Genomic DNA, 27,402 nt, shown 5'->3' with positions numbered 1-27,402 from the left:
TTATTACTCTGTGACCCTGTGATCTTTCAATCATAAATCAGTTACAAATGTTCTTGGAAAATTGAGAAAAGAAACATTTGTGAAAAGGCTGCATTTTCAAAACAGAAATGCTCAGCCATGGTTTCAAATGCTTATTTCAATCTTCTTGCAACATCACACAGGTATTCTAACAAGGCTAAACACTTGAATTTCACTAGCGAGTGCGTTTAATGACGTTAAATACCTCTAAAGCATGCCTGAGCTATGTCTAAATTGTGTTTAGTTGTTGACAACTCGAACCCTTATGGCCACTGTGCAGCTTCCGTCATCATGATGAAAGTAGGGAAAGAAACTGGGACAAGGCCTCTGGAATGGAAACCACAAGTGTGCTCCTTGACAAGTGTCCCTAAGTAGGGCGTATGGATGCCGATTGGAGCGCACCTCATCTTTACGCACTTCTCCGTTCTGCGGAAGGTCGTTGTTTTCGTCATTCCTTACATTAGTGGCTGTTTAAGGTGGAAGTGTTAAAATCTCTGAGATTTTACGGGGGGGGAAAGAGTTTATTTTACAGCAAATAAGAGATTTGGATCGATCTGGAGAGGGTTTAAGCTCGTTTAAGACTTTATTGCTGTTGTTTTTGAAATTGTTTCTTTACGGATTTAATCCAGACTCGAGAAAACTGAAGGTAAAAATCACAGTTTTTACCCATTTTTGCTTTAAATACTGAGTTAATATAGATTTATGCGAATAAAAACATCGACTTTACAGGCTATGTCACTCTCTCTGGTAAATGTCTTTTGCCTGTAGTGCAGATTTAAAAAAATAATAAAATATATTACAACACATCAACAGGTTTATTAGGTCATATTATTATACATTTTAAATTCATTTTTATTCTAATTTTAATTCATTATCCTGTCAGTGGCAGTGGTCTGTGAGGCAAAATACTAAATAATTATTGTGTTGGTTAAGTTAATTTATTTGAATGGCAAAAATGTTTTAAATAGTTAGGAATGTCATTCTGCTTCACTATCATTTTTCGTAGATAGCTGTTGTATTTCTACTCTATGTTTGTGATGATGTATTTTATTGTTTTTTTTTTTTTTATAAATTATTATCTTTTATATATTTTATTTAAGCCTGAAATCTTTAGAAATGACACATTGGGGAGTGATGTACAAACCTGGATTTTTGGGTAATCTGAGTCATTTAAGTCCAGTCTGATTAATGATTAAGTAAGCAATTCTGATTAAAATACCCCTCTAATCGTTTCCTGTACAGATTTGGACTTGGGCTTGACTTTACTGGCTAAACTGAGAAATCCTGCTATTATGTGTAATAGTCCCCCTCTCTTCTGGAGTAACTGATTGCAATTTAATTGATTTGTGGGTTCACAGTGTTATTAAAATGTTATTGGCCTATGATGCATGTATTTAATTCAAGCTACATTTTATGGAGCAGTAATCTAGTGCTATTGATTATTGGTTACATCAGTGACAGAGTGATATATTGAATGATTTATTATAGTGTACACTATTCAGTACAGCACTAGAGCTTAACTCTGTATTCATTCGGTTCTGTCAGCAGCATCTGATTTAATTTAATGAGGAACTGGTCAGATAAACTCAGGGCTGGATGGTAAATATAAATAATGAGGTATTTAATGAGCAGATAAATAGCTTTACGGCAGGATGGTGGTGTCGCTGTCACACAGCTCCAGGTCCTGGGATTCTTTTCAAACCCCTCCTCAGGTCACTGTCTGGGAAGAGTGTGGTGTGATCTCCCTGTAACTGTGTGGGTCTCCTCCGGGTGCTCTGGTTTCCCACAGTCCGAACACACATGTTGGTAGGTGGAGTGGCTGTGTGACATTGTCCCCAATTGTGAATGTTTCCAAGGTTGGGCTACGGACGCACTGCGACGCTGATCAGGATGAAGTGCTTACAGAAGATGAATAAATGAAATGTTTTGTAACTTATGTGCACAGGCAGTATTTCATATTTCAGTTTGAGGGTTTCAGTTTGTTTTAAAAAGTGTTATTAGAGTGTGTACACCTTTAATGTATTGTTGACAGTTATATTTATACTCTGACAGCAGCTCTGTCTCACTCTCAGGGCTGATAACTGTCTCTGTGCTAATCCTCCCCAGTGAAATAGAATAGAATAGAAAGCCTTTATTGTCATTATACACAGCATACACAGTGTACATAGTACAACGAAATTGGAAGCTGCTCCTTAAAAAAAGTGCCCACAGTGCAATATTTAAATAGAAAAGTTAGAACTATCTAATAAAAACTATAGAAACATATAAGTACCCTATAGACAAGTAGGACAGACAAACCAGATGACACACTGTAAATGTCAGTTAGTGCAGATTCCCATTTAGCAGCGTGTAGGAACGTGAAGGAACAAGTCGCCTGTGAGTCTTGAATGAAAGAGAAACGCCCTGTAAATGTTAATGATGCAGCTGAGAGTGTTGCAGAGAGAGGGAATAAACTCCAGTGTTCAGACATGCCCCTGAAATACCCCCCCACACAACCGCCTCTCTCTGCTTTTCTCGCTGACTCTCTCTTTCTCTATCTTCCTTCTTTATCTCACTCTAATCTCTCATGCTCTCTCTTTCTCTATTTTCCTTTCCCTCTCTCTTTGTTTTTCTTTTTGTCCCCCTTCTCTCAATCCCTCTCTTTCTTCCCCATCCCTAGCTCTCTTACTCACTGTCTCTCGTTCTCTTTAGTGTTAATTCCTCTCTCGTTAGTAAACACATAATGCCACAGTAGAGCTCACCCTTTCATTATAAAGGGAGGAGCTTCTCTTACACTCTCATCATCTCCCCTTACACTGTCTCTCATCTCTCTGCTGTGACCCCTGCCACAGCCACTGAGTTGTATGACAGGGCCTGGACTAAAGCTGAGTAATGCTCTTTTAGTCTGTGTTGCATGCTCAGTAAATGCAGCAGATCTGAGTGGTAACAGAAATATTATAGAGGAGGACAGCCAATCAGCTGGTAAAGGAGGGAGGAGGAAAAGTCAAAACACCACTGTTGCATTTTAATGTGCATATATTAAACTCACTTTTCAAATATTAGAAACAAATAAATGTGTGTGATGTCGTAATGATGATAGTGAGTAAGATGATATCATAATATTAATAATCATAATGGACTGCTGTTCAGTTGGCTGTTTGCCGCTCACTGTAGATAATGTCATAATATTAAAAGTGTATATAATGTGATGTCATAAGGGATGCGGCCTAATCAGTATTTTGTTCCTTATTCAGTTACTGTAGATGAGACCATTATGTGTTATGTTCCTGATGTAATTAATTTAGAATTGTTTTTGTCAAGAAACAACATACTGCATATTTTAATACACAGTTATAATGTAATAATGAGTTTAAAATATTGGGAATTTATTTTATATGTTAAATCTAGCAAATAAACTGTAAATGAACTATTCATTATTCATTTTGTTAGTCAATAGAATCTGTAAATTCTCAGCACTGTTGGGTCAGATGTGTAACTTCCAAAGTTTCCAAAATTTCATAGCAGCATCTGATCATTTTCTCTTCTGAACAATGAGCTACAGATTTGAAAAGATCTGTATCTATGACTATATTAGTAAATGAGTAAATGCTTATTTTTTACTTATTTTTTTAAGGGCAGTGAACGTCAATAAAAATAAACTACCTTCTTGTTTTAAATGATTTGTTCCATATTAAATTGTACACAATAATTAATACTAATAACTAATAGCACCTAATAACTGTTAGTCTGTTCTGTCCTAAATAATGCAGTAAATACAGCCTGTATCTTTGCAGGTCTTGTTCAAATATTCTGTTCCGCATTAAATGCTACAGAAAATATATTCCAGCACCAAACCTTTATAATATTACTGTCTGTTCTACTTTAAATAGTGAAGTAATTGATTTCTGTTGTTGTTCAAATGTTCTGTTCCACCTTAAATGTTCTGTTCCACCTTAAATGGTACAGGAAATATATTCTGGGACCTAGGCTTTTTGTTTGAATAATACGTTCCAACTTAAATAGTGCAGCAAATATTCTCTGGCCTACGTGTCTTATTTGATTGTTCCTTTCCACCTTAAAGGGTACAGAAGATATATTCCAGCGAGGTTTAATAAAAGAACTCTATCTGTTCCAATTTAATTAGAAAAGATGTTACATTTGTTGGCCTAAGCTTCTTGTTCAAATGTTCTGTTCCACCTTAAATGTTGCAGCAGTTAACTTCTTTTCCAGTCCTTAAGGCTGCTCAGAGTCCAGAAACAAAGTGATGCAGGTCAAGAATTTGTGGAAGTGTTGCAACGTGTGTCCGCTGTTTGATTGTGAAATGCTGGGTAGTACTCTTACATTTCCTCTGTGTTTTAGAGTTGAAAACATTTCCAGCGTTCAGAAATGTGTTGTGTTTGTGGTGAATATGAAACATCTGTGCCCTGCTTTAGTTAAAACCCCACAAGCCTTACAGCAGTGTTCTTCCACTGTCTACATAGCCCTGTTCAGAAGGGCTGCTTTTAGCGCCTGTTCCTTTAAATGATAATAAGCCGCTCGCTGTTGACCCCGATCCAATCGCGCAGCACTGAGGGGCGAGGAGCCGAAGCTCGGGTTTTTAGCCGTTCTTGCTCAGTTCTCTTTATTCTCTGTTCTCGGTTTTTACTCCGTGCTCTTATTTTTCAGTGCTCGTTGTGTGTTTTGCTGCATTTAAACTCTCACACAATCACGGTTCCAGCGCTGACTCTGACAAGGGGGCGGGGCAATCCTAAAGTCTCTGTACTTGAGGTCAGAAGCGGAGCAGAATCAGAGCGGCTCGTTTTATTTAGTGTTTTTTGACTTAGGCAGTACACAGAAAACTGACTAGGTGGTCTTGTTTCACAGTGTGTGAGTTGGTGGGTATGGACAGAGATTAGTCTCAAAATACTTTACAAATGCATAAATGTTAATCCACAAATTAAACACAAGTCGCAAATATGTTTCACTGTTCACAAATGAATACATCACAATCTGTGTCTCACAGACTGCAATTTGTACCAGTAACATTCATAAATACATGTTTTTGGTTTTCATAATTTTATGTGAAAATAAATACATTTGTTTAAATTTACATTGCAAATATTTACGACGGAGTTTTAGGGCCACAGGGGTAAAAAAAACAACAACAAGATTCCGAGATTAAAGTCAGAATTCTGAGAAAAAAAGTCGGAATAATTCTGAGAAAAAAAGGCGGAATAATTCTGAGAAAAAAAGTCGGAATAATTCTGAGAAAAAAAGGCGGAATAATTCTGAGAAAAAAAGTCGGAATAATTCTGAGAAAAAAGTCAGAATAATTCGCTGCGTATAATGGAGCAGACAGTGTAACTGTGGAACGCAATGTGTTGCTTAAGTTATGCTATGGTATAGATTTCAGGAATAAACACTCTTCTCTTCCACATCAGGGCCACAGTGTGATTAGTGTTTAAACCCTGAATCGGTGCACGAACCCAGGGCATGTAGTTTCACGATACAATTAATGATCACGAAAATGATGGATACAGAACGAGTAGAACTCCGGCGCCCACGAAGCTCCATTGCGTTACGGCTCGGACTCGTACAAAAAACTAAAGCCTTATGCATGAATTATTTATTAAACGCATTCACACGACATGACGCAGCCCCTGACTGAGATGCATAAAGGCTTTAGTTTTTTGTACGAGTCCGAACCGTAACACGATGGAGCCTCGTGGGCGCCGGAGTTCTACTCTGTTACACTGTGTCTGCTCCATTATACGCAGCGAATTATTCTGACTTTTTTCTCAGAATTATTCCGACTTTTTTTCTCAGAATTATTCCGACTTTTTTTCTCAGAATTATTCCGACTTTTTTTCTCAGAATTATTCCGACTTTTTTTCTCAGAATTATTCAGACTTTTTTTCTCAGAATTATTCTGACTTTTTTTCTCTCAGAATTATTCCGACTTTTTATCTCAGAATTCTGACTTTAATCTCGGAATCTTGTTTTTTTTTTTTGTATTTTTTTTACAGCTGTGGCCCTAAAACTCCGTCGTAAATATTAGTAAAGTCCAAGTCTCGAATTTAAAAATTATTTGTAAACTGTAGAATCTGCGTTTGTGGATCAAGTCTCTCACATGTTTTCCGTGACGTGCATTTGTTAATTTCCTCTCGCGGGTTTTTGGATTTTGAGACTTTCCTTTCGCTTTTCACCCGATCCAAATACAAATGTAGCCTGATCCACAAATGCAGCCAGCAGGCGAACAAGCCACCGCTAGGTGGCACTGTTGTTTTAGGACGTGTTCTCTTTATATTCTCTAAACAGAATATGCGCTTCTCATTGGTCATCACTTTTATTTAGCCAATCAGCAGCCAGAGTTAGCTGTCTATCATTTACTGCGGCAGCCAATGGAGTCACAGTCCCTCCTACAGGGGATTGTTTAGCTGCGGCCCTGACAGCAACAGTTCAGTCCTGAGACACTGGGGGAAACAACGGTGCCTCCTAGCGGTGGCTTGTTCGCCTGCAGGCCACATTTGTGGATCAGGCTGCATTTGTTTGTATCGGGTGAAATGCGAAAGGAAACTCCCAAAATCCAAAACCCCGCGAGAGGAAATTAACAAATGTATGTAATAGACTTGATCCACAAACGCAGATTTAACAGTTTACAAATACATTTTAAATTTGAGACTTCGAGTTAACAAATATTTGAAATGTAAATTTAAACCAATGTATTTATTTTTGCATAAAAGTATATCTATGAAAACCAGAAACATGTATTTGTGAATGTAACTGTATTTGTACAAATTGCAGACTGTGAGACACAGATTGGGGTGTATTCATTTGTCAACAGTGAAACATATTTGTGACTTATTTGTGTATAATTTGTGGATTAACATTTATGCATTTTTAAAGTGTTTTGAGATTAATCTTTGTCCATAGGTGGGCTCCAGATTCAAACATTAATTGGAATATGCACAGAACAAGGGAGTTTTCCATAAAATGTCCTCTTTAAAACTCCAGCAGAGAGAGAGTCAGAAGCTGGGAGGATGGGGTTGAGCTGATGATGGAGGAGTGAACGGAGCTGATGACCTAAGCAGCTTTGTATCAGTTTGGCAGGAAAACAGCCGATGGAGATTGAGCACTTCCCCTCAGCACCGGTGCAGGAAGCACTGTTGTTCTTAATGTGATTGTATTAACCTAGAGTTCATGCAGCGATTCTGTGACGTCAGCCTGGTCCTCATAGTGATTATCTGATGCTTCATAGATGCTGGAGATCCATTTTAAAGTGTATTGTATACACTCTTAGCAAAAAGACCCTAGAACTTAAAGTTCTTAAGTCCTCCTTGTTTATACACTCTCTGTCCATTCTCTCAGCTCCTCCGATCATACAGCTGCACTGCTCTGTTGTTTGGTATACTTTTTTATTTTATTTTAGCCCCCTATCACCATGTTCTTTAAAGGTCAGGATCTCCACAGTACCCCACAGAGCAGGTATGATTTGGGTGGTGGATCATTGACAGTTATAGGTGGATCAGACACAGCAGTGGCTACTGGAGTTTTAAACCATGTGTCCACTCACTGTCCACTCTGTGAGACACTCCTACCTCATTGGTCCACCTTGTAGATGTAAAGTCAGAGACAGTAGCTCATCTGTCGCTGCACAATTTGTGTCGGTCGTCCTCTAGTCCTTCATCAGTGGACACAGGCTGCCATTGTTTGGATGTTTTTTGGTTGGCGGACAATTCTCAGTCCAGCAGTGACACAAACATTCTGTTGTGCAGTGTATTTAATATGGGTGTGCATCTCTCCAATAAATGGTGATCCAATACATATCTCAATACATGCGGTACAATACGATTCAGAATCAATATAATTTAATTTGGACCGATTCGGTTTGATTCGATTGAGTAGGATTTTGATACGATTCAGTTCACTATAAAATGTTGTGAAATAAAACAATAGTTTCTTGTTTAAAGGAGATGGTAATTTTTACATTATGTGGTTGTATTTGACATGTGAATTCAGAAGTATGTCTTGTTTATTAATGTAACATGTTGCACTAAAAGAACTTTATAGAGCCTCTCTGGCAATGAAAAACAAACAATATTGAAGTTCACTATAGGCACAAATTAGAGCCTAAAGCTTTCAGAAGTGTGCATCAGATCAAAGAACAATGAGCTACTGAGGTAGAACATAAAATCTCACAAGACATCCTTTGGGAAAATTGAAAACGGAACATTAATTGGCAAATTGTAAATATTCATATTTAACACTCACCAAGGGAGTGTTGGGGCTGGTTGTACTACCGCTGTACTTCAAAGTGACATTGGGACAATGTGACAAGAGCAACGGTTTTGTGTAGCTGTCCGTTTTTCATTTAGATTTTAAGTTTGGCGGAGCGTTGTGGATATTGTCAGACAATCTTGTTGAGAGAGAGAGAGAGAATTCTCGATCTCGATCTGCAACACCAAACCTATTGACATCTTTGTAATCAGGCCATCATCCGGTTCATGCTACAAATACACCGATTCAGGGATCCGTGTACCGATGTATTCGCCTCGTTAAAGTCAAAACCGGATATCCGATTCAGATAATTTTTTTATACCACTAGTATTTAACTATGTACTAAGCAGATGATTCCGAAGCTGTGTTGTGAGATTGCTGCTGGTTTAGTCTTAACCTCAGACTCAGATAAACCTAGTCTCAGGTTTCAGGGAGAAATTCTGAGTAACTGGACATGAGTCTGATTCACTGAAAAGTAACTTGTCATGATCTTGCCTTGCTTTCTTTCTTGGACAGGAAAGATAACAGAGCTATGGTTCAGATGTATCTTGAGCTTTACCTTAAATAGAAGCTGATTCTCTTCTTTGGAAGATGATACAGATGGTTGCAGTGTGTCTTTATTGTTCACTAAATCGTTATTACAGAAAGCAGTCATTTACTTCTGCTTTCATGTTAAGTGATAACACTGATAATCTGGTGAAAGTGGGCCTGGCTGGGAGTGAGGGTGTGGGGGGAAGTTAAATCAGACAACAAGTGCACTATCATTTCTCAAAGTCGATGCTGCAAGCAGGAGAAATGGTCAGCATACAGATCTGACTGGGGCTAACCCTGATGATTATAATATTTTGGTCAGAGAAGATCCAAAAGGGTGTTCCTGAGGTGCAGTGGTCAATGCAGACCAAGAGTGGTGTAAAGAAGGTCGACTACAAGGTTACAACAAGGTTATGGGCAGCCAAAGCTCAGTGATGAATGATTGAGTGAAGTGAAGGGGTCAGCTTGGATCAACAGCCCCATATACACCACCACCAGGGGGCACTGTAAGTAGACAATGTTATTCATTTCACCTGGCAGTGGTTTTAATCTTGTAGCTTTTGCTGTCCCAAAAAAGAAGAAGAAAAGAAAACACCAAAATAGTAACTTTACTGGGGACGAGGAAAAAACCTTAATTTTCAATGGAAATAAATGTAAAAACCTTTCATTCCAACTGATTTTGGAGCATTTGTATTGGTCCATTCATCATGGCATATTTACACAGTGTGAAGGACAGCTGCTTTGTTCAAATTAGGTAGTGAATAAAAAACTGACAAAAATAGACATACGTTTTTCACTGGACAGCGATGGTATATTTTTTTATGAATGAAAGCTGTTATTTTTTGCTTTATTTAATGTCCCGTGGATCCAGTAGTATTCCGTATGTTGCTCATGTTTCTTTGGATGGATTCTGTCTGAATTCTAAGCTGCAGGTGATTAGGGATCACATTTACCAGGATTTTAACATTGGTTTTAGTTTTCTGACCTCAGCAGTGCACTTCTGCTTCTCTCCATTTGATGGAGCCAGTCACTGACTTTCTTCTCACATTTTGGGAATAGGCCACTGCAAACGCTGTTGTTTAGTTCATTTAATCAACTGGAGTTCACCTTTTTACAATAATTTATTCAGAATACCTGGTGCCCTTCTAAAACAGACATCTTTGTGATAACTAAAGGGCATCACTTTACTTCATCACTATTTAAATGCTGGTTTTGTGATGTCACATTTTACATGGATCCATATATATTAATTACTGATTATTTATTTTACTTGTGAATCATTTTACATCTCTTTACCTTTTAACAACTAAAATCAGTCAAAATCCAAATGAATAAAAAGATATATATCTCATTTAACGCTTTAAATACCAATAAAGATTAGAGGGGAGTGTATAAATCCTCTTTATAAACTAAAGACATATATTTAATTCTGTATTCCTCAATAAAACAAAATATCGATTGATTGGTATATAATATCAATCTTCAGTGTAAATAATTAGTCAAAAGTCATTTTCTGACTCCATCGGATGTATGATGATGTTTACACTGAGATGACTGTAATGTTGTGGATTGTCAGTGGTTAGAAGCAGCAGTTCCTACTTTTTCCGGTTGGTGGCGCCAGTGGCTCATTTTGCTTTTTAGCTTTTGCCCTACATTTGTGCACATTGCTCCTGAGCCACTTCAGCTGAGGGTAGGATGACTTGCATTTGGTGCAGAGGCTGGGCACATGACTCCTTTATTGTAAACACATCTTTGAAAGTGTTGGTAAATCAGTGTTTCTGGTTGAACATGTGACAAAACTTCTTAGTACTCTGTCATGTCAAAAAAAAAAAAACATTGTTCCAAAAACGATGGGAGAATATAGGAACTGCTCCCAACCGTGATTAATCAGTTCTGTTCCATTGCTCAAAAGCATGTGATCCTTTTCCTTATAATTTTGTCTTTATGTTTATAAATATACATTAGTTCTCAATTTAATGCATGCAACAGGTTGTGACAGGAGTTACATCACCTTTATTTTACGCTGCCCAAGTCAGAAAACATGGAATAAAACGGGTTGTGCTGACTCTGCTCCTCTTCTCACATCAAATGCAGAAAATTTTTAATTGCCCCGCCTGCTCGTCTGAGTCCGTCCAATCACAGCACTGGACCCTTGTTTATGTGAGAGCACAAAAACGAGGTTAAATGCCACAAAACAGACACAACAAGCACCAGAGAAATAAGAGCACTCAGAAAAAACGAGATCAGAGAAAAAAGAGAGCTGAGCAAAACCGGCCAAAAACTAGGGCTTCTGCACCTTGCTGGTCACTGCAGTGCTCTCGGGTCGGGGTGAACAGTGAGCGGCTCTTTATAATTTATGTCACACATTAGGATCCAATATTGTCACCCGCTAAGTGGACTGCCTTACATTTACATGTGTGTGAGGATGTCATTGTCGCCCCCAGACTCAGTTGGCTGTGGAGATGAATGAGTGGCACTTAACCAAAGCTAGTAAAGCTCTCTTATCTGGAAATGGTTTGTTGACTGACGTGGAGTCAGCTGGCTTTACATCAAAGCTGCAAAATCTGGGCAAAACGTTCTGGGTTTATTGCTTCATACTGCGGTATGTATACCAAGGAGGTCCCCTATATGAGGGATCCGCTGTTTGCAGTTTGATGAGCTTCTTTCAGGGATGAAAAAAGCAGCCATCTCTTTTAGTGCACTATATATATATATATAACCTGCAAATATGATGTAAAAATAACAGCATATTAATCGTTAAAATACAGACAATTTTTGCACCCTTTTAAGTTGTATCTGGACCAGTTATTTTTGTACTTCTGCTCACGTTTGTTGTTTGGGAAATATTTACCCAAGTAAAAATAATTAAAAGTATTGTGTTAAAAAAAAAAAAGATGGCAGTCAGTAATTCTATTCAATAGTGTGGGTATATTCTGTTCAATATTCTGGGTATAGTGAACAAGGGAGCAAGAGCAGGGATTGGCATGTGTGTGCATCCAGTACCTCACTCCCCTTGAAGAGAGTTCAGGGATCTTAATGGAACTTCTGTCATTCTCCCCCTTGTCTAATCAGCCCTGTTCAGAACTCCCGCTTTCTGTGCCTTTTCCTTTAAATGGTAATGAGCCGCTCGCTCTTCACCTCGACCCGAGCGTACAGCAGCAAGGAGCCGAAGCTCTTTTTGCTCTCATATTTTTTATAAGAGAACCTTATAAATGCACTTATAAAATAGGGATGTCCCAATCCAATCTCAAAAGTCGGTATCAGGGCTGATCACAGCATCATATTGCTCATCTGTATTGGCTTTATTGAGCTCGATCCCAAGTCCGATCCTCTGTTTCCTCGAGGCAGCAAGCCCACATTCCCTCCTCCCTCTTCTCCTCCTCCCCCTCCTACTTCTCTTTCTCAAGCTTGTTGTGACCAATGTGAATATTCCCTTCAGCAGCCGTGTTTCTAAAATGTAGCACGCTTCGTACACGCTTCCACTTCCTGTATCCATCATTTCAAATGAAAAGCCCTCTGCATTGTTTGCATAAAAGTCTGAAGCGGCAGCAGTAACTCTACTGGTTACTGTGGTTTTTATTTGTTGTGACTACTCGAGCACTTCAAAGTGGTATTGGGATGTATATGAGCTGTTTGTGAAGACACCTTTTGTTTTCCTTTTTTTAAAATAAATATAAATAAATGAATAAACAGCAACTTGGGTGCAGGCAGTCTCTTTCTTAATGCAAGATATTTCAGTGTCAAGCTGATTTCATTAACCATAATGTACGTGTTTGACCCCCACACAACAAAGAAATTCATTTCAAGCTTATGTTACAACAGCTTTATGATTGCTGTATCAGTGTTGGCTAATACTTAAAACTGGCCTAATGCCGTTTCCTTGAACAGTAAATTGCATTTGTTCTGGACTTGTTCTGATAAGGTTATTCTTGGCCTGGTCTCGGCTTGCCTCACCTGCTTTCACCCTGCTGCGTTTCATAATCTTCCTGCTCTAATATGGGCATCATTTCCTTAGTTGTATGTAACTCTGTTCGGTGGCTGTTTCCTGCCAGGCAGATGAAGACTGGGTCACATCCTCGGAGAGAAAGGAAGGGAGCGGCTTGGGGAAAACGGTCCGGCCGGATCTGAGAACTGATGAATAGCTGAGGAGGGTGGAATCATTTTGAGAATAGACTTGTTATTGCCCTGTATCTCAGCGCTGCAAAGTGAGAAGACCTCATTGTTGGCCATGAGCTCTCAGATGGCCAAAACACAGCAGAGTTCCCAGACAAAGCTCTTTAGGATTGGACAGGGACAAAGAAGGGCCTGTGAGAAGTTGAGAAAGTCTCACTTTTAGGAATTTGCATAGGAATAGCTGCTCATTCAGCATTTATTCGGAAATGAAGGGCATTAATCAGGAATTTGTTCCTCCTCAGCTGCAGGAACCTCTTCTATATTTCTGGGAAGGCTTTACAGTACGTAGCGGAGCATTGCTCGGAGAATTTGAAGGCATTCATCTATGAGAACTGGTGCAAAATTATAATAGCTGGGTTAACTGATAATAAAAGCGGTCTGCAAACTTTTGCTCCAGTGACAAAGAAAAGCCACACACTCCAGACGCCACACCTGCCACATTTGGGGGATAAAAAATGGCATGAGACATGCTCCTTTAATGGGTCTCCTGTTCAGGCATTTGTTGTCAGTGGGTGTGAGAGAGAGAGAGAGAGAGAGGGAGAAAGAAAGAGTCCCCTGGCCCCCCCACTCATTTAAAGAGGCTGAATGTTGTAATCTGTGTGTGTGAGTGTGTGTGTGAAGACAAGGATGAGTGTGCAGGTGCCATGGTGTTACACAACTGCTCTCTGTATCATAACAACCTCCTCACAATCACTTCCTCTTCCTTTATCACAGCGTACACACTCACTTGCTGAAGAATACCCTGTGGCTTCCTCTGTGGGGTTTAGACGAATCATAGAAGAAAGAGCTGCACGTTTTATTAATGGCAGCCTCTCTGTGCACTGTGTGCAGGATATGGTGTCCACTGTGGTTATAAGAGCTTCAGGTCATCCCTGAGTAGCCCAGGTTGATGGATGTTACTGCTTAAAGGTGCAGTATGTACATTTTCTAAATTTTCCAAAACTTGTAAATGATTTCAATTAAACTGTTTATTTATTATTTTTTACATGATTTTCCATGAAGTGCCGCTCACAGGATGTGCAGAACCCAGCTGTTTGTTTTTTGTAGTCCCTGAATGACTTAATGCATGGCTTAATGGTGGGCTAGGGCTGGACAATAATTTGACATGAATATATATCGCAATGTAATATGTTTCAATAACAATTCTATGATTTTTAAACACATTTTCAATATTTCAATTTAAATTCTTTACAGCATCTGTCACTGCTGATGTTCATCACATGGCTGTGCCGTCAGTTCAGTGCCGTCAGTTTAAAAATATTAATATTGACAAAGCCAAGAGGTTTATGTTTGAAAGTGATGTCATGTTTTGTTTTGTTCTGGGCAGTTTTTCTGTGGCTTTTATGTAGTTTATATCGATATCTGAATGATGTCATATCGACTGAAATTTAGAAATATATTGTGATATCAATTTTGGCCATATCGTCCAGCCCTAAGTGAGGCCCCTTTATGCTGTGAGGGTTTAATGACATTCAGCCACAACAGCATTAGTGAAGTTAGGTACTGAAATATGACTCCACAGCCCAAACCTGGGGGACTTTATTAGATGTCTAGTCCACTCTTGGCATTAGGCATTGAGACACTTGGGCTCATATGCAGTTGCTCCACAGGATCTCAGTGTAATTTCATGCTTTACAAAGGAGCTGACTGACACTGTGTGGTCTCAGTTGAATGTCTGTATCAAAAGATATAGATATTGTGGACTGTAGTGTGTGCCAAGGTTAAGTAGTGTCTGTGTGCATAATTTTGGTTGGACTTCTCCCCAGAAATCCCCAAAGGTCTTAGGTTTAACTCAGCTCCACAAAGAAGTGTTCAGAATTCACTGTTATTTCCCAGTCATTTTTATTTTGCTATGGTTTCATTTTCCTCCTCCTGCATTATGTCAGGCTTTGTTTCTGTGTGTGTGTGTGTGTGTGTGTGTGTGTGTGTGTGTGTCTTAGCTTCTCCCTCATCACATGAATGTGACCTTGAACTCATGTACCCTATACAGGTCTTTGTCCATAATACGACTCGTGCTTTTATCATGTGCTGACATCCCGCAGAGCAACTGAGGATTAAATATAACTCTTGATCCTTATTTTATATCAATTATTAAGTTATTTACTGGTTGTTGTGGCAGTTAATAGAATAGCTCAGTTTTAAATATGACCCAAAGTAAGTGTGAGCTCTAAAGTGAAAGTCCACTGTTTATTTTAATAGTTATTTGTATAAATAAATATTTACATATAAACAAACTCACTGAGAGAGAGGTTTGGCTTTAAATGTTCTGCTTTGGTCAAAGCTACAATCAATATTGTTCACAGTGGTGGTGCTTTCTGAACAGGGCAGTTTGGACAGGGCGAGAACGCTGCTGTGGGGCTTGTGGGGTTTTGACCAAAGCAGTTCATAGACGTTTCATTAAGAACCAGAGCTTCCACTGTGGAGAAGAGGGAGAATATGCACACTTTAAATTACATTGTGTAGCAAAACATAAATAATTGTCCATGTTGTCACTGTCCAATTAAAATATACAACTTCCAAAATAGCAACTTCACAGAAGAAGGCAAAAACTGACTTCTGAAGTCAGTGTAAAAAGTGTAATTTGGAGCATTTCGATTGGTTCATTCATCTAGTTTTAACAAATTGTGAAGGGGAAAAGCTGTGTTCAAATGATGCAATAACCTACAAACTGACAAAAATGGAGATATGTGTTTCTGATTGGACAGCGAGGATATGCATAAAAGCCTCATCATAAAAGATCTGCTGCCTTTGAGTTTATTACAAAAGGAAGTTGTCTCTGTGCAGCATTACTCCACTGGACCTTATTTTAAATCAGTTGTGTCATATGGGCTGGGTCATGTGATGATGAAAGCATAGAAATGACCTTTGGTCCTGAGAGCTGTATCTGCTCATGTGGCTCAGTGACATTTTCTGAGCTCCTGTAATGACTGGCCTTGTGTTCTGGAGGCATCCATGCAATGTTTTTTAGGTAAAGTCTCCGTTGTCCTGTTACAAAAAGGAAAGTGGTGAAATTATATCAAGGTTCAATTTAGAAAGGGATCTCTGGCTGATCCCAGGTGATGCCACAGCCATCCGAGGAAAGGAGAGCACAGTGTACTTTTGCTGTCTGGGTCAGCAGAATGGAGAACCTAGAATTTCACAAGCACAGTGTTGGCATAACAGGTCTGGGTATTTCAATTAACACTCTCCTCTAAGTGTGTTGAACTGTCAAGTGGCATGTGCTAGCATCAGTTTGAAAAGAAACAGTAGGTGGTTTCACATGTCTCAGAAGCAGCATGCGCTCTTCACCCTCCCAGGCTGGTGGCATTGTGTGCAGTACTAGTTAATGGAGGAACTGGATATGAGACATTTTTGCCTTGGCGCTCATCATGTACATGTATGGCATGGGTGGGCAAGCTTTTTCCTGCTGGGGGCCAAACTATTATTTACAGATTTGGTTGCTTTAGAAACACCCTCATTTCCTTGGCTATAGAGTCAGTGTGTTTTTAGGTGTGTGGTGTAGGGTTGAGGCTGTATAACAGTAATACTATATACTGTGGTATTGGAAAATTTGGACATATCTCAAAATGGGGATGGTGTGTGTGTGTGTGTTTGTGTGTGTGTGTGTGTGTGTGTGCGTGTGGTGACAGGAAGTGTGTGTTGTGTAACAAATTTCTCTTTTGTGCCTTTAAGTACAAGGCCATAATTTAATTTATGTGCATTTAAGAGAGCCACAGGAAGGGGGCACTGTGGTTGGTCACTGACTGCTGATGTCACACTGAATACAGCTGGAGAATAAACACAAAGCCAGTAGCCCACTGCAGTTGTGAGTTTAGTGCTGAGTTTGGGTTAAAAGAGAGAAGAATGAAGTTGAAAACAGACAAAATACGTGTAAATATGTGTGTTGTGACCCTTGGTTCACTGGAAAATCATCTGCTTCTGTGTATTAAACAATTAGCTGGCCAGCTGTGCTGAGCTGAACTGCACAGCGCCGAAAACCCTTCAGGCTCACACAGCCTGACAGTGCACCCTAAACTTCGCGGTAATACCGTGATGATATTTTGAGACTGTATGACTGTATGAAAAATGTTGTGATGTCTGTCACTGGGACTGTTATTTTCCTGAGAATGGCAAGGGCTTTTTCTCAAATGAAGCCCAAATTAAATGACCCCTCTTTCACCTCAGTGAGAAAGAAGTCCACTCTTCTTTTTTTCTTGAAAGACATGACACTTACAGTGAACTTTTCCTCGTTGAGACATATTTGCACAGCGGACAGTACAATCCCAGATATGCAGATATTGGTTGACACTGCGATCACGGTGCGATCACAGCCGACTGGATAGTGTTAAAAGGGCAAATGTCCGACCAATGGCTGTTGTAGAAAGCCAAAATATACAGACAATAACAGTCTGTAAAGGTGGGTTACGTACGGTCTAATGTACCCTTCTGTTATTCCAGTGCAGTGATCTGTGCACTGCTTCCAAACCCATGAACCCTGATGCTAATTGTGCATGATTAAAGGTTTATACTTTAGCTTAAATGATCTGATTGTGTGGCCACTCAGAGGGTCTGTTTGTGTGAGACCACAAGAATGAGCAGCAGAAATTAAGTATGTAGTTCCGGCCCATAATGGTGCTCTGATGGAGAGATGCTATAAATTAACACCTTATTGTTTTAAGGTAGAAAGTGCAGACAGTTGGTGGGAGATATTATTTATTCTGAGTTTTAAGGTGGTAAATGCTGACTGCAGATGGACGGATATTGTTTATTTTTAGTTATAAGGTGGTGAGAGCAGAGGGTGGGTGTAGGGAGCTTGTTTAGTGTTAGTTTTAAGGTGATATTAGCTGAGAGCTTGCAGAGTGTTTTAAGGTGGTTTGTGTGGCCAAGCAGTGGGAACATTTTTAAGGTGGTAAGTGCTGAGGGCTTCTGGATGGAAATTGTTTAGACTTTGTTTTAAGGTGGTAACAGTAGAGTGCTTGAGTATATAGATTGTTTAGTCTTTGTTTTAAGGTGATATGAGATTTTGCAGAGTTAGTGGGTTAGTGCTGAGGGCTAGCGGAGGGAGACAGTGCAGACTTTGTTTTAAGGTGGTATGTGTGGAGGTCTGGTTGAGGGAGGTTATTCAGACTTTGTTTTAAGGTGGTACGTGCAGAGGTCTGCTGAAGAGACACTGGAGCTGAGCTCGGTTTAATAGTGGTCTGTTTCTCTGCTAAGAGATGAATGGGGGTCTTTCAGAGCTGTGGGACATGTGGAGCACAATGGCTCAGAGTTTTACTGCTCAGGCCTGAAGCGTGCGAAAGTATTAGACCCCCTCACAGCTGCATGGCTTTATTGTCTCTCTCACTCACTCTCACTCACTCTGTCTTTCTCTCTTACACACACACACACACACACACACACACACACACACACACACACTAAACATCGCTCTTTTTCTTTCTTCCTCTGTTTTCATGCTGATTAGACCAATAATAAATGCTCCAGAATGACTTGGAATAGAATGTCTTACATTAACTTGCATTAAAATATTTGGCTTGTTCTTTAAACAGTTAAAGGTTTAATGCATGTGCACATATCTCAGTAACACTAATGAGCTCTGGGCTCATCGAGAACCTGACCATGGTGAAACAGTCACAGAAAGATGGTGATTGCACTAATGGAACAAACAGAAAACATGGCTGAACAAACAGTGTTCAGTGAAAGTCAAATAAAAAGAAACAATGACGGTTCGTAGAAAGATATTGAGCTGATTATATGATTAAAAAGCCCTTTGTGTGGTTGATATCTGATGCGTATGTATGTGTGTATATGGAACACATGGAATATATATATATATATATATATTGTATTATTATTATTTATATTTATTTTAACCTTGGCAGCATGGTGGAGCCTTGCTCTGGGTGGAGTTTGGTGTGTTCTCCCCGTGTCCTTGTGGATTTCCTCCGGGTGCTCCGGTTACCTTCCACAGTCTGAAAGCACACGTTCGTACATGGATTGGGGACTCAGAGGTGTGTGTGAATGAATGTGTGAGTGTGTTTAGCCTTGTGAAGGATTGGTGCCCCCTCCTGGGTCTGTCCCCGCCTTGCACCCAGTGATTCCAGGTAGGCTCCAGAACCACAGCGACCCTAAAATGGATAAGTGCTTGCAGACAATGAATGAAAGAATGAATGAATTTTAACCTCAACTATTACAAGGTGACTCATTAAGAACATACTCTTATTTACAGTAGCAGACTGGCAAACAGCAAGGGCTACCTGAGAATAAGGGGAATAAAAGAGGATATATAAAAGGAAGAAGGGCCAGATAAAGTATAAAACATTTGCTTCATGATTAGATGCACAGGAGTGAAAATTAATAAACACATTTTGCAAATTACTTTATTGTGTGTGTTTGCGCGTGCCTTTATTTTGCTGCATTGTTTTCTGGTCTAACCAGTTTCTGTCCTTTCATTTTCCTTCTTTCACTACAATGGTTTGTGTTTGGGAGGAGTAATGTAAGAGTGTGTCTGTGTGTGTGCTGACGTATGGGAGACGTTATCTGCAAGAGGCTGGTGTTTGTTCAGGCCGAGGGGCTGACGGATAAAAGCCTCATTATTACTCCCTCTTTACACTCTAGCCATTTTTTTAAACACACTCCCAGAGCTTAAAAAAACTCACAGAGCCGTGGCTATTTCTGACCAAGCCGAGTGTATGACATCACCGAGCACAGGGAGTGTTTTAGAGAGATGAATGCTCCATAGTGAATTGGTGGTTTCACACTTAAATGTATCCATCAGTCATTTGTTCAACCTCAAAACATAGAAAACAATGTTTATTCGTGGGACTATTTACTGTTTTTACATTTTACTCAAGTACAACTCAAATTAGCTTTGTAGTGAAGTCCCTGAATGAGTTTATGCTCCATAGAGCGGGTCCCCTAAATGGGGGTTTAAAACAGATTTAGTACAGAATCCCTGACGCATCCAAACCTCAAGGTGTCGGTATATGGCTTTTGGTTTCGTAACGTGACTGGAGAAAATGGACGACTGCACTTTTAAACGCCCTATTTGAGGTGAGGTGAAGTGTGTGTCACCTAGATCTAGATTATGGCCTTAAATTCAGAAGAAATATTAACAACAATGTATTAAAACCAAAGATTACTTTCTCAAAAAAAGTAAATAAATGAAATTAATAAATAAATGACTATAAATAAAATCATGACTGGAATAATGAGGAAATTCTCGAAAGACAACAAGCTGGGTCCGTTCCCCTTTGACCCTTAAACCCAGTGCTCTAACTGCACTGTGTGTAATGCCCATTGACCCCACCATTCATTTCTGCCTGTCATTGTTACGAGAGTTTAAACACCCCACGCTCATGATGCTCAGGCTTTTGCCAGAATTGTTCGGACGAGTGGAAACTCCCTGAGCTTTTCAGATTGCGGCAATGAACTGATTTGACATTTTCTGGGTTTTTAAGTCTGGTTTTATGTTGCTGCGATTTTTACAGCGATACAATGTCTGTAACCTGACGAGCCACAACATTAAAACCATTGAAATGTGAAGTGAATGCATTGATTGTATTGATACAGTGCACTCTGTCAGAGCAGCAGATGAAGAGTAATGCTGTAATGCACATGGTTTGGTCAGAGCCTCAGCAAAACGTCTTGTGGGTTATTCCTGGTGTGCACTGTTTATTACCTGCAAAAATTGGTCCAAGGAAAGATGGTTCCAACTGTTTATTGATGCACGAGACGAGCGAATGGCTCAGCATGAGCATGCAGTCCTTAACACAGCATGCTGCACAGACCTGTGCTTTCTGACCCCTGTGTATAGAAGCAGCACTAACACACATAGCAGTGTGTGAAATGTAATGCTGAAATTAATTTGACCTTACTGCCCTGTTTTATCTTGAATGCAGCCGGTGGAGGAAGCAGCTTGAGGGCAGAGGTGTGTGAATTAGTCCAAGGAATTTGCCCCTCAGTGACAAGAATGAAAGCCCTTATTTCAACTTCTGTAGCTGCCTCTGTGTGTGTTTTTGTGTGTGATCTCCGTCTGGTTACCGCACCTCTCAGAAACACGCCGCTGTGTTTTGAAGTTCAGACGGAGCCTCGCCGGCTGTGGTTTCTTTGTGTAATGACCTTGTATTTAGCTGCGTCAGAAATGTCCTGTTCTCTAACGTTGGAGGCAGGATACACACCCTCAAACAATTATTCTGCTCTTTCCATTGCGCTGAAATGTCCTGGCTGGATTTGCTGAGTGTCATATGCAAAACTTTGGATCAGGCCTGAAAGATGAATTGTTGTTATATAAGCCTCGCAATTTGAAGGAGCCTGCAGTATTTTATTCTATCCAACTGTCACAACATAGGCACATTTACCTTCTATAACAGTTAGGGCAGTCATAGACAGCCAAACATTGCACTGTGTACATCACAACAACCACAACAACTACTATTTCTGCATTCCATTTCAACCCCAATGTCAATATTTCTAAGTTCCAAGTAGGAAATTTCAAAAGGGAAACCCCCACAAATAGATTTCCTATTCAGAAAGCCTCACCAACCTCAGGTTCAGAATCCACGCTGGCTGCACTTCACATCAACGTTGTGTAAAAGCAGTGCTGTTATATTATTTATTAACACATCTCTTTATTTGTGTCTCGGTAAAACAGCACTAGGTGGTATTTGTACCTTAGAATTACAGCACAATAATTGTGATGCTCCACTGTCGTTGCTACCGCAGGCCCAGCTTTGCAGAAATTACACTATGTAACTTCTGGAGGAGGGTAGGTCTTGGTTATAAAATCAGACCTAGACCTTAAAACTGCAGCTGCAGTAATGATATTTTCTCCAAATCACTAGGGCTGGATCAGACACCATATTTATGTATGTTTTATTTGGTGTTTCTGTTTATTCAGAGGTTAATATAATAGAAAAAATGTATATATGTCCATTTGATTTATTATGTTAATTTATGCAAGTTAAACAAGCTTTTTGAAACTGTGTCCAATTCACTATGTTCACTACATTCAGTTCAGATTCCAATCATTTTTACTGACGTCCAAAATCAGCAGCACTATAACAATCCACAATGCACCACAGTAAGTAGCACATGTACAATGTATCCTAGCAGAGTGCACACAAATACCCACAAGGCACCTCATTGTTCTCTTTAATGATTCCTGCACAAATGGTGGCATTTTTTTTTTAATGCAATCAAGATGTGACCCGTGCTGGGATCGAACCCACAAGCTCGAGACACTGAGTGAATGCAGATGCTGTTAAGAAATATAGAGTGAACTTGTCCCAAATCCTTCAGTACCTTCACAAATAGTGCTCCCTATACCTGCACAGTTTTTAGTGACCCATAGTGTCTGACAGCCTCTTCAGAGTAGGTTTTCAGACAGTGCTAGTGAGGGTGTATTAAAATGAGCAGAAATGTGTGTTCTCTTCCCATATTATCCTGAATAAAGAACTGAAATATGTGTTTTTTGTTTCTCAAAGGTTTATGTTGCTGAAAATGTCCTCTAAGATGACGAGCTCTAATAACCTGGCCCACGCGAAAAGGACAGTCCACCAACTTCGAGTGGAGGCCAGTATCGAGAGGATAAAGGTGTGCTTTAGATTGTGTTCCAGAAAACATCTTTATTCTTTTAACCATAATTTTTAATTGTTGTTGGCTAAAATATAATACTCTTGTTTTCTAACGCAAAGAAAGCAAGGGATGTTGTTTACGTTGTCTATAATCCTCTTCTGGGTCAAACCTTTCTCCAGAAACATCCTGGACAGAGCACCAGTCCGTCACAGGGCATCACACACTCAACTAGTCACTCGCACACTCACAGCTGTGGACAGTTTCACACACTCACCCAGTTATTCACACCCTCACACATGTGGGCAATGTCACACAGTCACTCCACCTACCAAACGATGTGTTTGTACGGTGAAGAAAGATGTACACTGGAGCAAACCCACACAGACACTGAGAGAACACAGTTTCCATGTATTTTAATTTAAGATTATGATTGATGCACTAAATAATTTCCTAAAGTATGGGACTGAATCACTATGGATCTGGGCTGTACAGCTGTAGACATTTCACTTGGTAAATTAGCCCAGTACTGAATTCTGTATGTATTTCTAATCCCTTTTTTTTCGTGCTCCTTATCAGGTGTCCAAGGCCTCTGCGGACCTGATGAGATACTGCAGTGAACACGCCAGATACGACCCTCTGCTGATGGGGATCCCAGCCTCAGAAAACCCCTTCAAGGACAAAAAACCCTGCATTATATTGTAGTGGCCCACTTCCATGAGTTCCCTCTTATTTAATTAATTCCACTCAACACTGCCTTAAAGTCCAGATCTACTTAAAACCATGCAGAGCTTTTCTGGGCTGAATTTTAGACCCAGTTTGAGTTACAGTATGTCCGTGTCAATCAGTACTAATCACTGAAAGATTGGCGTCCCCGTGCCTTTAATGCATCTTTTTCGTATTTTCTTATGAGTAGCTTATAGTCTGTGTGTTCTGTTTGTTCTGAACCGAATGGAAATCATTCCAGGAAAAGACTCTTTCCTTAACTCCATTTAACAAGTGTTAAAATTGTCTTTTCCACCATTTTGTGCCATTTGCTCATTAATTTTTGTTTGACTTTACGACGTTAAACAGAGAGAATCCTGAATAACTAATGGATATTTTTAGCAGTCCATTTATTATATATATTCCACCCCAAGAGGCTTGAAAACAATTTCACTGACAAGTTTATTGCTCATGTCAGTTATAATGAAATGTGGTTTTCCCCCAGAGTCCTGATGGTAAAAAGGAGGTGGAAGGTTTCCGCGGGACGTTTGTAATACATGTATTTACTAATTGTGTGGTATTCTAGTTATCAGTGACCTTCATAGCAAAGGGACTGGTCTGTTTTAAGAAAGTCAGGTTTCTTAACATAAATTGAACTGGACTTGTTTTATTGTGGACTAAGAAACCTCCCATTAACGGACGATGGGAGGGACTATATCAATGTGTAGGTCAAGTAACTGCAGTTTTGTTTGGAAAGTGAAGAGAGAATGATACTATATCGAGAGTGTTATTCATTATGAATGGGGAAATTACAGCAACTGTCATTTTTCTTGCCTTAAAGGGGAGTTCCACTGATTTTATTTACATTCCTGCATAATTCCGTGGTTGAGATGTAAACAGAGTGAAGGAGATTGTGGCTAGTTTGGCTTTAAATGCTCAGTTCTACATAAATATCCTGTCTGAATTGTTGACAGTGGTGACGAATGGAACCAGACGACCACTTCTAAAATCTCTCCACAGAAAGTTACAACATGCTATGGTTATGAATATACTGCCATGGTCATGAGACATTGTTCGAGAAAGTTTTTATCACTTCATTCCTGTTGAAATGATACATGCAGGATGTTGTAAGGCAAAGTAGTTCCCAAAGAATTTATACACCACTATTTCCCATCATTATCATCATAATTATCAATCCCATATATAGCTGCTTAGATCTCAACCACTGAATTTCCACATGACTTGCTTCTGTAAAAGAGAAACAAGTGCATAGTGCCTTTCTGTATTTCAAATGCCTTATGTGTACATTTCATGTGCCTTACAGTACCCTGCTGAAATTCCTAAATAGAACCAGCTGCAGTGTGTGCCAATTTGAACCAGGCTTTTGCTTAAGCCTTGAGTTTCTGACTGGGCTTAGATTTTTAAAGGCCGGCAGAACATATTTCATCGTTAAAACTCTTGGTTTTGCCACAATGACCTGCGGAAACTAAAGAGTGAACTGTATCATCTCTGCTTCTGTCCATTATCATCAGTGTTTACTTCTGCTTGCGGTACAGAGTGAATTGTTATGGTATTCTGTCTAAAGAGGAAACACCATTACCTTTCCTTGGCTTAATGGCCATTGTGGGTTTAAAGAGGCCATAAGCCTGAGGTTAGAAATTTGGGAAATTCTGGAGTTTTCTAAAAGGCAGAGAGAGATGTGAGTAATTGAACCACCAACACACTTGGCCTTGTGTGACTTAAAAGGTGCGCAAAAAGTGTTTTTGTCACTAACTCCTGTATTGTCCTCTTTTGTTCCACATTGTGAATGGTTCAGTAGTTGCTGTCATGCCCATATTAGGACTTCCAGGTCTAAGTTGCTTTTCTCTTTGGAAAAAAAATCACCACTTCTCCCCCTCCTCCTGGGGATTGATCCAACAGCCTTCTGGTCTCAGGTCTTTTTCTGTAACCTTTAGGCCTTAGCTTCATGGATTAATATAGGACTAGATAAAACGATGCTTTATTTGATCTCAAATGAAATAGCAGAAATATGAAGGTTGCTAACTGCAATCTAACAGCTGTTGATTTAATTGACATCACTGACCAGACTGGCAACTACCACCACACTAACCTGCAAATGTCATCAGTGGTGGTAAAGCTGCTGTGGCAGTTTTAAGTTGTGGTTTCTGGAACTGGTATTAGTTTAGAATAAGTTTAATAGTAAACTTAATTTCATGCAACATCACTTCATCGGTGGTGTGTTTGAATTTCAGCTTCTTAATGATGGTAAATGTTGGCTCCTGTGAGATTTGTATGGAAAATCTCACAGCAGTGTCCTACAGCCATTTGTTTTCCCGTAGAGAAATGTGCTTAGACCCAAAGCTCTGTATATAGGCATGACTATGGCCACAGAACGACACATAAATTCAGAGGTTTACTTCAACTTAGCCAAGCTCCTCCCACAAATCTGTTGTTTCATAGCAACGGTTGCTAGGTTGGACAAGCTTTACAGGACACTGGTAAAGGCTTCTGTTGAATGTAATGGGAAACTGTAGTGATCTTTGCTGTTGGGGCTGAGTTGAGGGTTGAGTGTCTACGATGTTAGGTACATTTTTGGGATTTTGGACAATTGGCATTTTATTTTTAATACTTAGGAGACCCTGTGCTATACATCAACGTCCTCATGCTGTCAGGAAAAATGGTAACAATGTTTTGGCTTGCGTATGATGATGATGATGGTGGTGGTGGTGTGATTGTGGGTGGTGTTTGAAGCTGCGTGATTACTGAATTGTGATAAATGTATCTTATTTGTAAGTTAACTCTTTCCTGAGTGGTGAAGGTTAATAAAGGTTTTCTGAGCATGAATAACACAGCCATGCATTGCCAGATTTTACTGATGTGGTTGGATAGATGAAGGCCTGTAAATTAAGGCATCTCTGGGCTATGTTGTGAACCGAACCGTGCGATTAAGGCTAAAGGAGCTAAAATGTTGTGCAGCGCAGCTGAAGTATGTTGTTATGAGAAGTTGGAACAGACTGAAGAACTGACTTTAAATGAAGGTATTGTGATATAAACCAAGCTGTATGTACAGGTTCTCATTAGATTGAATGGGGGTTTTACCTGTGGTCTGCAAAGCTTTTCCAACTTAGCAATTTGCAGAATGAATCACCACATTGCAATATCGGTCACAAAAATTGCAATTGGATATTTTCCCCAATTGTTCAGCCCTACCACTTCACTGTTAAGCATCTATTGGTTATTGGTTTTACGGGTGGACTGAAGTATAATTTGCAGCAGTGTAATAACCATGTCAAATTTGAATTTGACTTCCATCATGTTACGATTTTAAAAACTAGCCCTTGGCATCATCTCCTCCTTTAATCGTAATTAAACACAAGTGTTTTCGGGAGAGAATTAAACCTCAATACACAGTACCAGTCAAAAGTTTGGACACATCTTCTCATTAGTCATTGGTGGAATAGGGCTGGTCACTGTATAGAACCGTGTACCAGCTCGTACCTCTGCACAACCCAAGTTATGGTCTTTAACACATTAAGAAGGCGAACAATTCTATAAATTAACTCTTGATGAGTCCACAGCTGTTCACTGAAAACCATTCCAGGTGACGACCTCATGAAGCTGATTGAGAGAACGTTGAGAATGTGCAAAGCTGTCATCAAAGCAAAAGATGGCTACTTTGAAGAATCTAAAGCATAAAACACTTTTTTGTTTACTACATAATTCTATATGTGTACCTTCATAGTTTTAATGTCTTCCATATTCATTTACAGTGTCGAAAATAATAAAAATATAAAACAAAGAAAACCATTGAAGAAGATGTTAGAATTTTGGCCGGTACTGTACATTCACAATATGTGGAAAATGGCCCAAAACAAAGGAAACCCTCACTGAGTGGGTGTGTCCAAACATTTGACTGGTACTGTATTTATGGAACATATAAATATACAGTGATGGCAGTGGTAGCGTGTTTATATTCTGAAGGCTTTGGCTGTGGACTGATCTCGACTCACTGTGATTTGTGCAGATCAGAATTTTCTGCTGTATTTCTCTCGTCCTACCCACACACCCTCAGAACAATGTCCCTAAAAAAGATTTTATTAAAATGTCTTAATGTGAAACCTTCTCTACAGGATTCTGCATCATTTTAACATGGTCTTTCCAGAAAAAAAAACTCAAAATGTGTGTGCA

At 39.6% G+C, this 27,402-nt stretch overlaps 1 protein-coding gene across 2 annotated transcripts; it reads left to right on the top strand.

The window, feature by feature from the left end:
* The first annotated feature begins 508 nt into the window (after nucleotides 1–508).
* On the top strand, nucleotides 509–27,402 carry LOC136675889 (guanine nucleotide-binding protein G(I)/G(S)/G(O) subunit gamma-12-like). 2 transcript variants are annotated; one of them, XM_066652686.1, is made up of 4 exons: nucleotides 509–664; nucleotides 13,789–13,866; nucleotides 22,422–22,530; nucleotides 23,089–27,402. In XM_066652686.1, exons 3-4 carry the CDS (start codon nucleotides 22,426–22,428, stop codon nucleotides 23,212–23,214), a joined length of 231 nt encoding a protein of 76 aa, XP_066508783.1. In that variant the 5' UTR covers nucleotides 509–664; nucleotides 13,789–13,866; nucleotides 22,422–22,425; the 3' UTR covers nucleotides 23,215–27,402. The 2 variants fall into 2 exon arrangements, with proteins under 2 accessions (XP_066508783.1, XP_066508782.1); XM_066652685.1 differs by lacking the exon at nucleotides 13,789–13,866.

Source organism: Hoplias malabaricus, chromosome X1 (assembly GCF_029633855.1).
Source record: "Hoplias malabaricus isolate fHopMal1 chromosome X1, fHopMal1.hap1, whole genome shotgun sequence".
NCBI classification, from domain to species: Eukaryota; Metazoa; Chordata; class Actinopteri; order Characiformes; family Erythrinidae; genus Hoplias; species Hoplias malabaricus.
This window is presented reverse-complemented; position numbering and strand designations above follow the sequence as displayed.

Excerpts from the sequence above, each read along its gene's own strand:
- LOC136675889 (XM_066652685.1), top strand. The coding sequence starts at position 22,426 with ATGTTGCTGAAAATGTCCTCTAAGATGACGAGCTCTAATAACCTGGCC. Across the intron at positions 22,531-23,088 it reads CCAGTATCGAGAGGATAAAG|GTGTCCAAGGCCTCTGCGGA; the intron begins GTGTGCTTTAGA and ends GCTCCTTATCAG.